Source organism: Anopheles funestus, chromosome 3RL, assembly GCF_943734845.2.
Source record: "Anopheles funestus chromosome 3RL, idAnoFuneDA-416_04, whole genome shotgun sequence".
In the NCBI taxonomy this organism is placed as follows: Eukaryota; Metazoa; Arthropoda; class Insecta; order Diptera; family Culicidae; genus Anopheles; species Anopheles funestus.
The window spans coordinates 36,687,917-36,702,298 of record NC_064599.1 but is presented as its reverse complement, the minus strand read 5'-3'; the positions used below and the strand labels follow the sequence as shown (position 1 = coordinate 36,702,298).

The 14,382-nt window shown below is 39.8% G+C and overlaps 1 protein-coding gene across 5 annotated transcripts in view; it reads left to right on the top strand.

Annotated features, from left to right (window-relative positions):
* LOC125767626 (semaphorin-2A-like) overlaps positions 1-14,382 on the top strand; it is a 423,238-nt gene that overhangs the window by 182,643 nt on the left and 226,213 nt on the right. For 2 of the 5 annotated variants that reach the window (XM_049434405.1, XM_049434406.1), the window contains exon 2: positions 2,158-2,950. The exons of the other annotated variants lie outside the window; for them this stretch is intronic. In XM_049434405.1, the coding sequence (XP_049290362.1) occupies positions 2,743-2,950 (208 nt within the window). In that variant the 5' untranslated portion in view covers positions 2,158-2,742. The remainder of the gene's footprint in view (positions 1-2,157; positions 2,951-14,382) is intronic. 5 annotated transcript variants of the gene reach the window in all.

The following is a 14,382-nucleotide window of genomic DNA, read 5'->3' as shown; positions in this document are numbered from 1 at the left end:
TAAGATATATGCTGCTGTTTCTTCATTTGTAGTGAGAACACCATTTCATGCCATAGCCAAGCCATCCGATGGTGTGGTAGTGGTGGTGATTGTTGAACTTTACACGACACAGATCTCCACAGCTGCGGCAATACACTGCCGACGCGAAAGAGATTCTGGCCCTTAGGATTCGAAACTCCCCCACCGTTGTAAAAGATAGACACAGAAGCAAAATACCTTCTCATGTCTGTCTATCGCTTACAGGCAAAGTACAATTTCTTGTTTAAAAAGCTTCAAGACATTGGAGTCGATTTGACTTCAATTAAATCATTTTAAACAACGCATGGACTGGTGTACCTTACTGTTTTTTTACGTTTAAATTATTCAATTTTGTGCATGGTATAAAAATTTCTGATCGTTACCAATTATCAGATCGCAAGTGTCATTAGGTTCACTAAGAAAGATCATCTAAACCCAAGCGAAATTTAGAGATAAAGAGATACAGTGAAAGAAGGAGCGAGAATACTTTAAGCCAATTTGCTGGGGCCAATTTGGCTTTCTCTTATATTAACGGTAAAACAGAACAAAGTCTTTGACGCAAGACACAACACCTCATAATATAAATGAACTTTCAAAGCATGTCATTAGGCTCCTTTTTGTATAATGTTCTATGATATGTTTTGTTTTTAACAATAATTGAATTTTTTATCCAAAAAACAGTGTTGAAATATTGTTTAAGGAATTGGTTGGGACCACACCGGGGTTGTCTATTAATAGCAATTGTAAAAAGGATCAAAAAAGCATTTAGTAAAGAACAAAGTGCAATTTATACTACTGCAATGATTTCTTGGGATGATCAATAAAAGTATGATTTCATTTATTAGCATCCCTTACGCTGTAGAAACCTCATGAAGGGGTTTTTTTTATTAAAAACATTTCAAGATTTTATTGCATTTGAACGAAGCAAATACGAGTTCAATGAAAGCTGGCGTTTCAATAAATGCATCACTTTTGATTGAAATTTATTCAGAACTCACATTGCGCGCGGTTAAGATCTAGAGCCTTCCATTAGTACCGCCGAGGCAGTAGAGTAAAATTCTAATAAGCATCTGTGCCGCTTTATGTGTGCGTTTCTTTGAAATGAAAATTCTACGAAATTGTCTCGACGGTGCCGGATCCGTCCAATATCTTTCCAATGATGGTGAAATTGATGATTTTCTACAGCACATTACTTCTGCCGCATGAAATGGCATCGTTGCAAAATCAAACGAAAGCTTCTCGACAGCACTTTCTTCCATCAAAATCGGTTGGAAATCACCCACTACGGCGCTCGTAAATAATAGCTTGCAGTGGCAATCCGTTCGAGCCAAAAAGGGAGGAATATTTTATGCAATGATTGCATTTGATTGCAACGCGAGCTTGAGACTGTGTGTTGAGAGATGGGGAGAAGGTAATATACGTATAACAACAACAACAGCGAAAAAGTACAGAATGCAACCAAAACATCGGCTAAGAATGAAATAATCTAGCCGAAGGTGCATGAAGCGTTTACGAATGGAGGACGATTCGATCGACCTTTTGTTGTGTGAGGTCGATTGTTTGGCGTGTGCAATAAATCTCTCATCACCTGTCATATTGCCCATTATCATCGACGTATTCGGCTGTACACTTAAAATGAAAGATAATATCAATGCGAAAAAGGCTTTTAAAAAACGTTGATGTACCGATTTTCAAGCACTCCAAATGGATGGTTTTTTTTTTGTTTATTATTTTCACATGTATTAAAAATAATTTTACTTTCCTTCCCACAGGACACTTGAACATCGAATGCGTCTATTGGCAATGGTTGCCTATTGCTTCTGAAAAGAAAATTAAATCATGATAGTGATTATGGCTTTTTTTAAATTTTGCACTAAACAAAGATAATAGTAATTTCATTTGCTATAAAGCCATAACCTGAAATTATGGTGTGAATATTTAATTTAACAGTTGCGCGAAATGATTACTTGCAAATAAGACACATTCGTGGCGTGTCTTGTCGCAAGCATAGAGTAAATTGATGTATTAACTATTTATGTATCGAATCCTGCGTGTTGGTATAATCAGTATTCCACACTTGTCATTTTTCTCACCCTGTTGTAAATTTCTTTAACCAAATTTACCTCCATTCCGTTCTAGTTACCTTGCGTTAGTGTGAATATTGTGCAATTTTGTCTGTTTTGTTAAAAGAAAAAAAAGGTTTCTATACGATCGATTGAAAAATAAATGAAATAATAATAATCACACACCCCCTTTGCGTTGGTGTACTGTATCGCGTACAGCGATCAAATTTATTTATTTAGTGTTTGAGTGTTTTGTGTGTGAGAGTGGTTGTTCGATTTGTTTGTCCCGTTTGTTCAGTGATCCGTGCGTGGTGCCAGAAGCTATTTGTCGCTGCTGTTCGAATAATGATTATCATCGGCATGTGCGTTTCCTATCGGTGATGATCGTATGTTTTAATGCGCTGCTAGTGCCGTTTGTGCAAATGAGCGATAATAAATTGAAAAGGCAAATAAGAGCTGAGCCGAGAGTAAAAAATTCCATATCGAAATTTGCTTACCGTTTATGAGTCCGGCTCGCATTAAACCGTTGTGGTCTGGAAGGTCCTGAAGAGCGGATTTCCCCTGCAGGCCGCCAATACTGTATTAGGTTGCACTTCGCGCAAAACGGTGTGGGAAGTGTCCGTTGCTTTCTGCTGTGCTGCTCCCGTACGGCTCAAGGAAGATGGGCTCCCCGACGAGCGGAACTAGCGATGGATGGTGGCGTACAATCCTAACCGTAACGTTCGTCCTGCTACAGCTGCTCCGACCCAGTGCAGGTGATTACGAAAACACGTGGAATTTCTACTACGAGCAACCGTGCTGCGGCAGTGGGCAGTCGAACGTCGGCGGGATCGGTTTTAACGGGCAGCATCATCTGCGGCATCACAGAGGTAAGCGTCAAATGAATAGAGCACGGCATTCGATTTGGTAATCAATTTCTGGTGCGATTGTTTCATTCAATTATGCATAAAATAACGAGCCACATTCGAGAAGGATTTTTAATTTACGATTGTGGTTAGCCGAAAGACTTAAAAACCACAAAAGTATCATAAAATCAGGACAGCTTACCCAAAAAAAGTGCCCCAAATCGAACTTAATGTTTGTTGCATCTGCAATTCGAACGTAATGGAGATCATTAAAATATGCTTTTGCGTTTTCTTTAAGATTTAACTGTGAAACAAAGACCAAAACAAAAACCTTAATCAAAATCATTGCTCATCAACGGTGCGGATTTGAGATCCTTGCCAGCATTTATATGTGTGCTGCACTCCTTCCACTGGAAACGATATTTAATGTTCGAAGCAATTTTATAACTCCGATCGTCTGGCGATGGGGAATGATTTTATTGTCCGTTTTTTTTATTATTCAGACCAACTGTGTTTATTCGCTTCGCATCAACCAAACGGTGATGATAAATCTTCTGGCCAAATGACGATCGTCGATCCCGCCGTGGGATGCTAATGATTTTTTCTTCACGATTCTACTTTTTTAATTGGCCGGCCAGAATCAAGCGTGTGTTTGGGTGGGTTGGTGAAGAAAGGCCGCGGGTTGATCATAAAAATAAACCCACTCGCATCACGAATTGGCTAAACCATAAAGCTTCGAGCGCTTTTCCACTGTTTGGTGTTTTATTTTTAGATGTTAAAGCGCACAATGAACTGTTGGGAGTGTGGATACGATTAAGAAAAATATCGAATACATTTCATCGGTTCTACCATCAGAAGAGAGTTTAAAAGCTAAAATATATAAGAAATTAAACGTGAAAAATGTTATAATACGTAAACTCCAAATTTTGTGAGGTCAGTAGCATAAAATCGGCAGCTAAAAAAATGTAATCGTTGGTGCCGTGACCAGGATTACATGTTTCATTTATCAAATTACTAACTACACAAGTCTTACAAATGAAAGCAAATTTTGCTGTTCCTAATTTGTGTTATGTTAAAAAATGTGAAATATAAAAATGTAATTTAAATCATTTTGATTATATTTTAACTAAATGCTATTTGTCCGTTAATCTATCCTTAGTGTGCCGTTCACACTACACAGATTTCTATTTGGACGACCCCTGTGTGTGTAGCAGTTTTGGGCTTTCGGGATGGCTGAGTGATATCATAAATTGACCAAAAATGTTCGCTTCAAAATTTCGTCCATTCCACCAACCAAGAAAAGGGACGCGGTTCGGCGCTTGTTGCTTCGCAGCAGCAGGACGCAACCACAAAGTCCTGTGCGGCCATTTGTAATGCGAACGAAATTGGGAACAGTCATGCATATGCGCGAGGTTCGTCCTCAGGCACGCTATCGTGGCGTTCGCTTTTTTTTGGCAACGTAACTTTTTTAGATTGGTTGTAAAATTAAAATTTACAACCGATCGTAAAAGCTGCACTGCTGTGCGAGCCTTTCTACTAGCGTTGCCCGCACATTATCATCGCGACGTTGTACCAAAACGATCGATGGATGGATATAGGTATGTTTTCGATGTTGCGTGTTTTCTTTTTTGTTTTACCCACCGCGATAAGTACTCTCAGTATCAGGATGATAATCGTCCGGTTTTGTTGGGAATATGAAGTACATTAATAATTTAGCGCAAAGCCCACAATGTTCCCGTTTTTAAAAGCTTTACGGAAAAGAAGCATATTATTGAGGGGGAATTTTTTCAATCGTTTCGGGGGAAATTTTTTGTTTAGCTATCAAAGTGACTAATAACCATTAGCCTGATTAAGAACTAAAGCTAAGTGTGCAATCGATTCATCGTCATAAAAAAATACCGAACCGAAAAACAAAGCCTAAGGAAACGGTAGCGCAATAGCTAGACGATGATCAATCAGTGATGAATAAATTTTAAACACTGCGTACTGTCTGATAGCCTTTGCGTTCATCTGGCTTGCTAAATGAACAAATGATGATCGGATGTGTGGCTGTGGAAATATTATGTTGCGGTTGAAGTATGTGTGTGCCACACCCCGTCACCCGCAAGTGTGCTGATTTTATGACAACGCCAGCAGAAAGAGCCATGCGTGTTCTGTCGACGGCTGCAAATTTGTGTTGTGTTTTTTTCTTCTCTCTATTTGCAGTTCACTTTGGTTTGATTCGGGTTTGAGACGGGTTACGATACGGGGAAAAGTGAATCAAATTTCAATTTAGAATCGATTTCTAACGCCTGAACTTCTTCTGGAAGTCGTGCTCGAGTTATCGAATAGGTTACAGCGGGTGGAAGGAACGGGTTGAACGGTTTCAATCGATTTTGAAGGATTTATTTCTAAAACCTATCCATCTGTTACCGATTCGAGCTCTCTGACTGCTGGTTGTGCAAAAATCACAGCTTAAAGCAGCTGTGGGAAGCTGAAAATGGAAATGTTGGTTATGATGTGCGTTTTCGATTTTGCTGAGAAAAGATATTTCTGTACCGATTGCGATGCGATTTCTTGTGGTAGGTATGTTTTTTTTAAATTTTAAAGTAATTCTTTCACATATTGATCAACGTTTAGCAGCATTCGTTGTGTTCGGTTCATTAAAAGAACATATTTCAAAACCCCCGTAATTTGATGTTATCAATTGCACGAAAATAGCATATTGTACCCTCCTTATGTTTCCATTGCAATAAAATATATAATGAGAAAATAGTTGTCACGTCCGTTTTTTTCTTTTCTACCATGCCGCTGGTTTTCGTACTGTTTGCTAGCAATCTTCTCAACAACATCCGGCCCAGAACGAATCGATTCGCTCCGACCTTCGACACCGCATGGTGCGCTTGATTTCTCAACACCGAAAAAATGTGTGGGATGTGGCGCCCCGTATTAGATTAGTCCCGACCCGACTGGCCAAAGCACCAGGGGCATGCTGGCATATTTGCTCTGAACGGTTGGTCCTTGCGTAAACAAAAGCAAAACCCCGATCTCACACACACGGGTTTTTTGGATTCGACAAGGGAATTCGATGCCCGGCAAAAGAAAAAAAAAAGGCAAACAAGAATCATTGCGTTTTCGAGACCTTGACATCATGTTAAGGATTAGCAATTTCGTTTTGATTTGAACAATTTCGGAGTTTGGGTTTTTGGGTGATAGTGTTCCAGGAAATAGGAAGAAAAGAACAAACTTTCTCCAACTCTATTTTCTAATCCATGCGTGTCCCTCGACGATCGTAAAATATTCGTCATTAGAACTTTTATTTTCGCCTGCTGCTTACACCTTTTACCCATGCTTGCGAATGGGTCAATAGTTTATCGCACAAAAATTATTGCTCTACTGAGTGTGAAGGGACAAAGCAACTTCAGGATATTAGAGGGTTGTCATCAACGTAGCGCTGCAGCTCGACCCCGTTTGCAATGAACTAGAAATTTGTGTTCCCTTGCGAGTGTCTCTTTGTACGAGACACGTTTCGTACTGGTGCTTTTGCCCGTGGCCACGTGTCGTAGCAATATATTGGATTGGGAAGTTTTCGGCTGTTGGGAAATTGTTGAAACTCCGGACGCTGCTATTAGTGCATTCCGCCTGTTGCATTGGCCAGAGTCGATAAAGTTGTCGTTTTTTTCTAGATTTTTTAATTCACACTGTAGATAACAATTCCATCAAATGGTCACGTTTTTTTCGGTACATTTCCTACAGGAAATCAGTGCAGTTCTATAGCTCATTCCCAACTGAGGAGTTGGACCAGTTCGAAACAGACTTCAATTGTTGCTCGCTTTGTTAAGCGCGACTGTAAGCTGTGATTGTGATAATGAAGTTGTCCCAGGCTTAGGACGACTTAATGTCAGACTAACGCATAGGCCGCTACCAAACACATTCCCTTGTTTTGGCTTGAAGCATTCTTTTCCTTCTCTACCACAAAAAAAGAAAGGAATCGAAGGGTGTGCGGAGCGTTCCTATTAAACATCGATTGTATCGTTAAAAAAAAGGAAAAGACGTTCCTGTTTGTGAGACACACACTTCAACGTTATCGGTGTGGTACAGTTCGTACCAGAAATAAAGCTCACGCACCAACGTTATAAAGCCTTCGAGCGCCTTAACGGTGGATTTCGGGTGGGCAATTGAGTCACATCGGGGATTATTGGTATTTGCCATCGTCGCTTTCGGATGTTGCTTTGCAGAGGAATAGTAGCTTAGTCTGATTGTTCGCGACGGATATATGTATACGATCGTTGCGTGTCACTTTGCTATAAATAATATCCGTTCGACTCGGTTGTTGTTTTTTCCACCCACTCTACTAAGGACATGTACAAAACGTCCAACTAAGACCGGTACAAATTGCTGCCCCCTACTCTGCCGTACCATGCAGACAGTGCGATCTGTCGAAGTTTTGTTTCGATATTATAATGAATCGAAACTTTACGAAATGATAGATGGACGGTTTTTAGGATAGAAAATAATTAACCTCTATTTTCCTCGCTAAAGAAACGGCTGTTCCTTTTTTATCGATAGTTTTTATCCTGTCAGAAAATTGTGTAATGTTGAGTTAGAAAAGCCTTCTCCCCCGCCTCGGCACCATAAATTATATCGCAAAACTATAAATATCGAATTGAGAGCCATCGAGACGCCTTTTTGTTCATCGATGGCGCTAGTAGCTAGCCGTTACCACGGCAAATGTATTAATTAGAGCGATATCATAATTTATCCTTCCCGGCATTGTGTAAATTCCGTCGCGATAGACGGTTCTTCCAAGGTGACGCATAACTGCTCCATGTTCGTATTAATCGTGCAGATGATTTATTTGTTGCTCAACGTACGAACGCTGCAAGGACGGTTGTTTGTACGCAACGGTGACAAGCGTACGGAAACGATAAGTGTTTCTAGTTGATTGCGTGTTGCTGTGTACGTAAATGCGCAGAAGGATTTTATCTTGGGATATTTCAACTGTTGGCAGAGAATTTACGATATCTATCGTGTACGATGTGAAGTTTTATGAAACATAAATATTGGTTTAAGTAATTATTGCTTTTATGATACATTAGCGCTCTATTATGCTTTGAATTTTCTATTTTTTTAACTTTCTCAAGAAACCATCACAGTTGCGCACTGATATAGGAAACTATGTTGATAATCAAATTTGTAGAAGATGTTCCTTTTAGAATAAGATTTTTTGAATTTGAATAACTTTTTTTATGTTGTAAGATGTCTTTGTCTATTCTAATCACTTATTGTGAAGAAAATTTTGTAAACTATTTCGTATTATCGTATCAAGTACCGTTAAACGATCTCTAATACTTCCCCTCTCCCATAAATCAGCTCATAATATAAAACATCAAGCAGGTCCCACCAAGTACACAGCGTCACAGTTTGTGTTTTAGAATTTGAAAATTGTTCTTATCAGCCTTTTTTTATGATATCTTCCATCCATAAACTTGGGAAACTAAGAAAGCCCGCCTTCTAATGATATTTAAGAATGGTGCTATTGACACTTCAGGACAAACTAATAAAAGACCAAAAAAAGATTAAAAAGAAAAAAACCTTTTTCAAATGTACAAAGTTGTGAAACAGATGTTTCCATCAAACACGATAAGAAGAGGTTAAAAAGAAAAGAAAATAATATAAAAATATAAAAACAATACCGAAAAAAAGTACTAACATTCGAAACAACATAAAAGCCTAAAAAGAATCGACGAAAAAAATCAAAAGTAACATATACGTATATCTAGACCATATTGACAGATTAAGTCTCTAGTTATGACACAACCTGTCATGGGAGGAAATAATCTGTCATCCTAACAAAACAACAGAAGAAGAAGTCACATAGGACAGTGAAACGGCTCTCCTGGTTTTTTTTCTCAAATTTCATAATTATTTTAACATTGATCTGATACCACCTGCTTACGGTTTATATATGTTTGACATATCTGATAGAAAGCTAACATTACGTTGAAGGGATGTAAATTAATTAACTTGACACTAAAGTGCCAAAGCGCCAACTCGCCCGAGTTGTTTAACACAAGCATTCCAATCGTTCCACTGCTAATATCCTTTTATCAGCACAACAACATAAAAGTAGAGCATAAAAAAGTCGTCCCGAGCTGTAGTGCGTGTGAAGAGAAGAAGAAAAAAAGGACATGCACAAATAAAATTTATGAAAATTCCACAAACGCTGACGCATACCTAAATAATGAAAAAAGAGAAAATCCTATCACACATACAAGAACGCAAAAACGAGACGAAACAATTGGATTAACTGGACTCGCGCGCTTGCACAGCAGATTTATTTCACGCGCACACACTAACATTAACCCTTGCTTTTGCGAAGGAGGTTACCTAAAGAAGGAAAGGAAATAATATTCCCCACATTACAAATAGGGGAAAAGGTCACACGCCTTCCTACGAGTTAATGTACGACCGAGGAAGAGCGGTGGTAATCGGGATATAATGTTGGCACGATTTTGTTTTAAACTACGGTCGTTTCTCATCAGGACCGCGCGGTGGTGTGTTATCGGGTGATGAAATCGTCTCCCTGTTTTGTAGTTTTTTTTCGATGAAAGGATGTGGTTTTCTTCGCATCTCTTTTTTTTGTGTTTTTTTTAAATTTTGGAACACATTTTTCTTCAATACGACGAGGTAAAAGCACGCGAACGCTGATTCTCGCGCTGAACGCGCTAGTAAACATACTGGAAAGGACGCAAACAGTTGTCGGTCACCAGTTAGGTTTGGATTTTGGAGCAAAATATAATCCTAGCGAAAAAGGCTCATAGAGCAGTAATATCAAAAAGGGGAAACACTTTTCTCCCTTCACCTAGTACTGGTTCTGTAACACGGCTTAACACACGTACCAGGCATACAGGCACACAATCACTCATAAATTTACACCAACTTTCGTCAACCCCTAATGAAGGAGGCTTCCGTTTTGTGTCGGTTCACGGTGGTAGGATATCGCATCATAGCGTTTGTAGTCTACGGTAGTCCTTGTTGGTGGTGGAGCAGGAAACTGATCCCTTTATGATATGCGTGTGACATGGAATAAAAGTGCGAAAACGACAACTACCCGTCGGTCGTCTTTCTCACCTTCAAAAAAAAAATAAATAAACAAAAAAAATTACAGGACGTCTTGCAAAATTCCTCACGCATGGCATCCGGATCCAAACGAGAAAAAGAGAAGCAAAAACAAAAAAGGAGTAAAATCATATTAAGACGGATTTATGTTTTATGTGATTTCATCTTTTGGTCGTTCGGCATTTTTGCGTCTTTTCGTAGCAGAAAACGTCGTCCCATGGGAGTTTTGGGGCCAATGTAGTGACGATAAAGCGAGAAACCAAGAAATCCTACCCGTTCGCTGTAGCAGTACCGACGGGCTGTGACTTTGTGTTCACGCACTGTTGCCATTCCTTTGACACCTTCAAGTAAGGCGCTATGTTCGCCAAAGAAAATGTGCCTAGGTGAAGGAACGCGCTTCGATGGCTGGTTATAACCGCGCACACTGCCTTGGATTCAGAAAATGGCAGAACCCATTACGAGAGGTGAAGCGTGCGCGCGAAATTACCATTTTGATTTGATTACTTTATTTCTCTTCTTGGTGCCTTTTTGTTCAGTGGTATGAGTATTTCAGAAGAGGGAAACTGTGGAGATATTTATTCCTTCTTTACGCTATCTTTTTTTTGCGTATTTTTGAGAATAGATTACTGTATTTCTGTATTTTAGAAATCCTTAACAGAAGGTCCTTGCATATACGCTGCAGAATGTTTGGTTATTATCTTTAGGAGTTTGTTGGTAATGTATCGTATGATTTTATGTTTTCTTTTTAACAATTTCAAGGAAACAATCCGAATGTTTCTTCAACTTTTTCCGGGTGGTTTAATTACAAGCTATTTTCCAAGCAAAAAGCTTAATTGTAAAGCTTAAATAATTTACATAAATAATAATTTAATTAAAAAATTATTGAGCTGTGAGCTTTATTATTGTAAGAATAAAAAAGAAGTTAAAACAAAAGTAAAAGCTTTAAGTAATTTTAAACTCTTGTTCACGTCAAATTTTCTGTCTTCATGGACATTTAATTAATGTTGCACAATTAATTTCATTCCCCTAATCATGGCCGATTGTTATTAACAATAATAAAGTTCATAAAATTGGAAACCATAGATTAAAGCATCAATAAAATGTTCTTCTAATAATCATGTTGACATGTTTAAGATGTTAAGTTGTCGTTTCTGACTCAGCAATCATATACAACAATCATCCAGGCAAGCAGAACTTCATACATAAAATTTCCTTAAAGAAAGGATACTACATGTACTAAAAGCACGCTTTTGAGATTTGCTTTTTCACATGGTAGTAAGCAACAACACACAAAAATACAGAAAATGGACGAGTGTGCCGGTAGCAGGTAAATGGAAATTTATTAACCCCCGGTGAAAGTTCGCTGTGTCGGGGTGTGTTGTACCGTCGGCACGCTGCCAAGTGGTAGTAGAAGCACAAGAGTGTTTCGGTACGTGAAAGTAGAATACGCGACGAAAGTAGTAAGATTTTCGTTTTATTTTTTTCCCTCACCACATCGAAAGTGAACGCTCTCGTCCCGGAAGACGCATGTTCTGTTCTGTGTCGCTGCATGCTTTTCCACAAACAAGCCGTCGGCATTTTTGGGTTGTTTCTGTGGTTCGCTTTCCAGCGTGTTACGTACACGGGCAGCATGCGTTTCGTTGCTAGCCCGTACGATGCCAATAAATTTTAATAACAAGAAATGATTTTATTAAAATAAATGTAAATTTAGACATAAATATTGCTTGTACTCTCTCGGTGTGGTGTTTTTTTCTGCTCTTGCTTTTTCACCATTTTGCGCGGCTCCGGTGAAGAAAGGCTACGATACACGGTGCAAGACACGCAGAGGCGTTGAAGTAAAAATAGCGTCACAAGAGATTTAGCGAATGGACGGGAAAACCCGACGGGAAAATTATTCCAACACACAAATACTGCCTGACGACACGCGAAAGGTATGTTTTGCGCTTAACCACAGGCGTGTGATTATTTTTTTTTTATTTGCTGCTTTCAGGTTCTATTCAAACTGACGAAAACTCAAACTGACGATGACGGGTTTGGCATGTTGCGGGTCGGAAAGTAACGATTTGTTGTACGCACTCGAAAAAAAAGCGTCCGGAAAATCAGCCATTTCAGCAAACCGAGATTACCAATCTGCGTGGTGCGTCTTATAACCCCCAAAAAAGGGGGGATACCGCTTTTTGAAGGTGAAAGAAGCTGTTTTCGCGTAGAAAAGCTATTCTGCGAGAAGGAGAATTGCAATCTTTCGCCGTGGCTCCAAAAGTGAACGTGAAATTAAACGATTCGAGTTTCATTTGCCACACTTGATATTTCCCGAAAAACCATCCACGCTTCAATTTTTGTGCATCTTCTTCAGTTTGTTTAATTTTCCGTGGTTTACTATAAGCGAATGTCGGGTTTTCTACAAGCTGGCAGGGTTAAAGGGAAAAGGATGCTGATTTCGGAAATGTACTTCACACAACATGCAGCCGACGTGAACCAGTGATGCAACCCAGAACTCAACCCACATTGGCAACACAGCACAGCAGGAGAAGCCAACTCCCGTAAAGCGATTCTTGTCTGTTTTTATTTCCTTAAGAACGCTTAATGCTACTGCCACTGTGGATGTGGATTTGAGTTTTGTAGGTAAATAAGAAGAACGCGAAAGAATTAGTTTGCTGAATGGTAGTGATGCTCCGAAATAAAAAGCGAATAAGCGAGTATCTGTGTTTTTTTTTTATCGACGGGCTCCAAAATGCAGGATAGCTAAATATTTGCGAACATACTGCAGGTTCTTATATACACCGCATGCAACGTGGAGTTGCATAATGCAAAGATTGGGCTTTGGATTATTAAACGGGATAGCGTCGCCATTTTCTGAATAAAGTAAAAGGGACATTCGTTTAATATGTAAAGGAATAATATCAAAATGTGCCTAAATATTGACAGAACCTTTACACAATCTCCAACAAACGAATTGTTGTGGAATGAACACCGAAACATGAAATTAGATACCAAACACCAACAAACTTCTCGCATACTACACCTGTCGCCGACTTCGACCTCCAAATCATATTTCTTGAATTCTCCTGTTTCGTAGCTGTATGTATACCCGTGCCGGGTCGTATTTTTCATTTGATCGGATGTGAACTGCTTATCCATAATTTGTGTCGACTTGAGACAAGCGTTCCGACGCCCCGATCCCTAACCTAGCGTGTAGTAGGATGGCGGCTTTTGGGACAGTAAAAAGGTTAAGCCCAGTCTCGGCGGTTCGCTGTTGATCGTGCTCCATGTTCTTGTGGATATGTGGTTAGTTTCTTCTTCTGTAATTCCTGTTGTCTGTGTTGGGTCTGTTGGTTCGAGGCCACCGAAAAAAAAGAAGATAGACTACACGGAGCAACACACGTCCCGAGCCCTGGACACTGACATTTCTTGTCGTGCGGTGGCCAAAAACTTCACCTTTGCTCGTGCAGTCGTAATGAAGTCATCAGGAATGGATACGGTTGGTTAACTTTCTGACGGCGCCTTTTTGGTGTGTTTTGTGATGAATGTGTACTGCTTCGCCGCTTCGTATGCCATCGCCCTTTTTGCGATGCGTGCTAGTTCGTACGTTTCATGTCTTAATTTAGTGTTTTCGTAATTTTGTTCCTAGAATTTTTCGGGCTCTTCCGTCACGCTCGGAATGGAGATGGGTTGCCGTAAGCCAAAAATGGCCCAAAGAAAAGGGAAGCACTAGACGAAGCAGACACACTTACACTCACGCAACTCATCCATTTTTGGTGGCAAAACCACACGCGGCAAGTGGAGAAGATTAAGCAATACGGACTAATTTCGCGTTCTGGTAATGTTGGAATCATTCCTACAGAATTTACTGTGCTATTTCTCGCTCTCTCTTTTTCTTTCTCTATATCACTGTGTACGTTACGTTAGCGAGAGCTGTCAGTTAGCGCTCCTGTCAGTGCTCAACCACATCCGTCTGTCCGTGAGGGAAGATTTGTTGGTCCGAAAACTGTACGGCAGCGTAAGAGCGTGGCTTGTGGCCGTGTTCTCAAGTCATTGCGAAGCGCATACCTACATGTCTGCAATATTCATCACCACCATCTGCTTTTTCCCGGGGCCCCCGTTTATGTTCTCGGTTTGCTGGGCGTTTCATTATGTGAGGAAAGACCTGAAGGTGCTTCGCAAAGTATACGTCTCGTGCTGTGACCGCGAAATGGCAAACGTATTAATTAGTGTCTTGTTTCTCCAAAAACCAAGTTCCCCATGTATATCGTTGTGTTTTAAGTCCGGTTTAAATTGGCATACATAGCAGGTATTTAGAGATGCTTTTCGTTGGCTATTTTTTTGCGTAACGGTTAGATTTTGGAGTGATTGCAAAC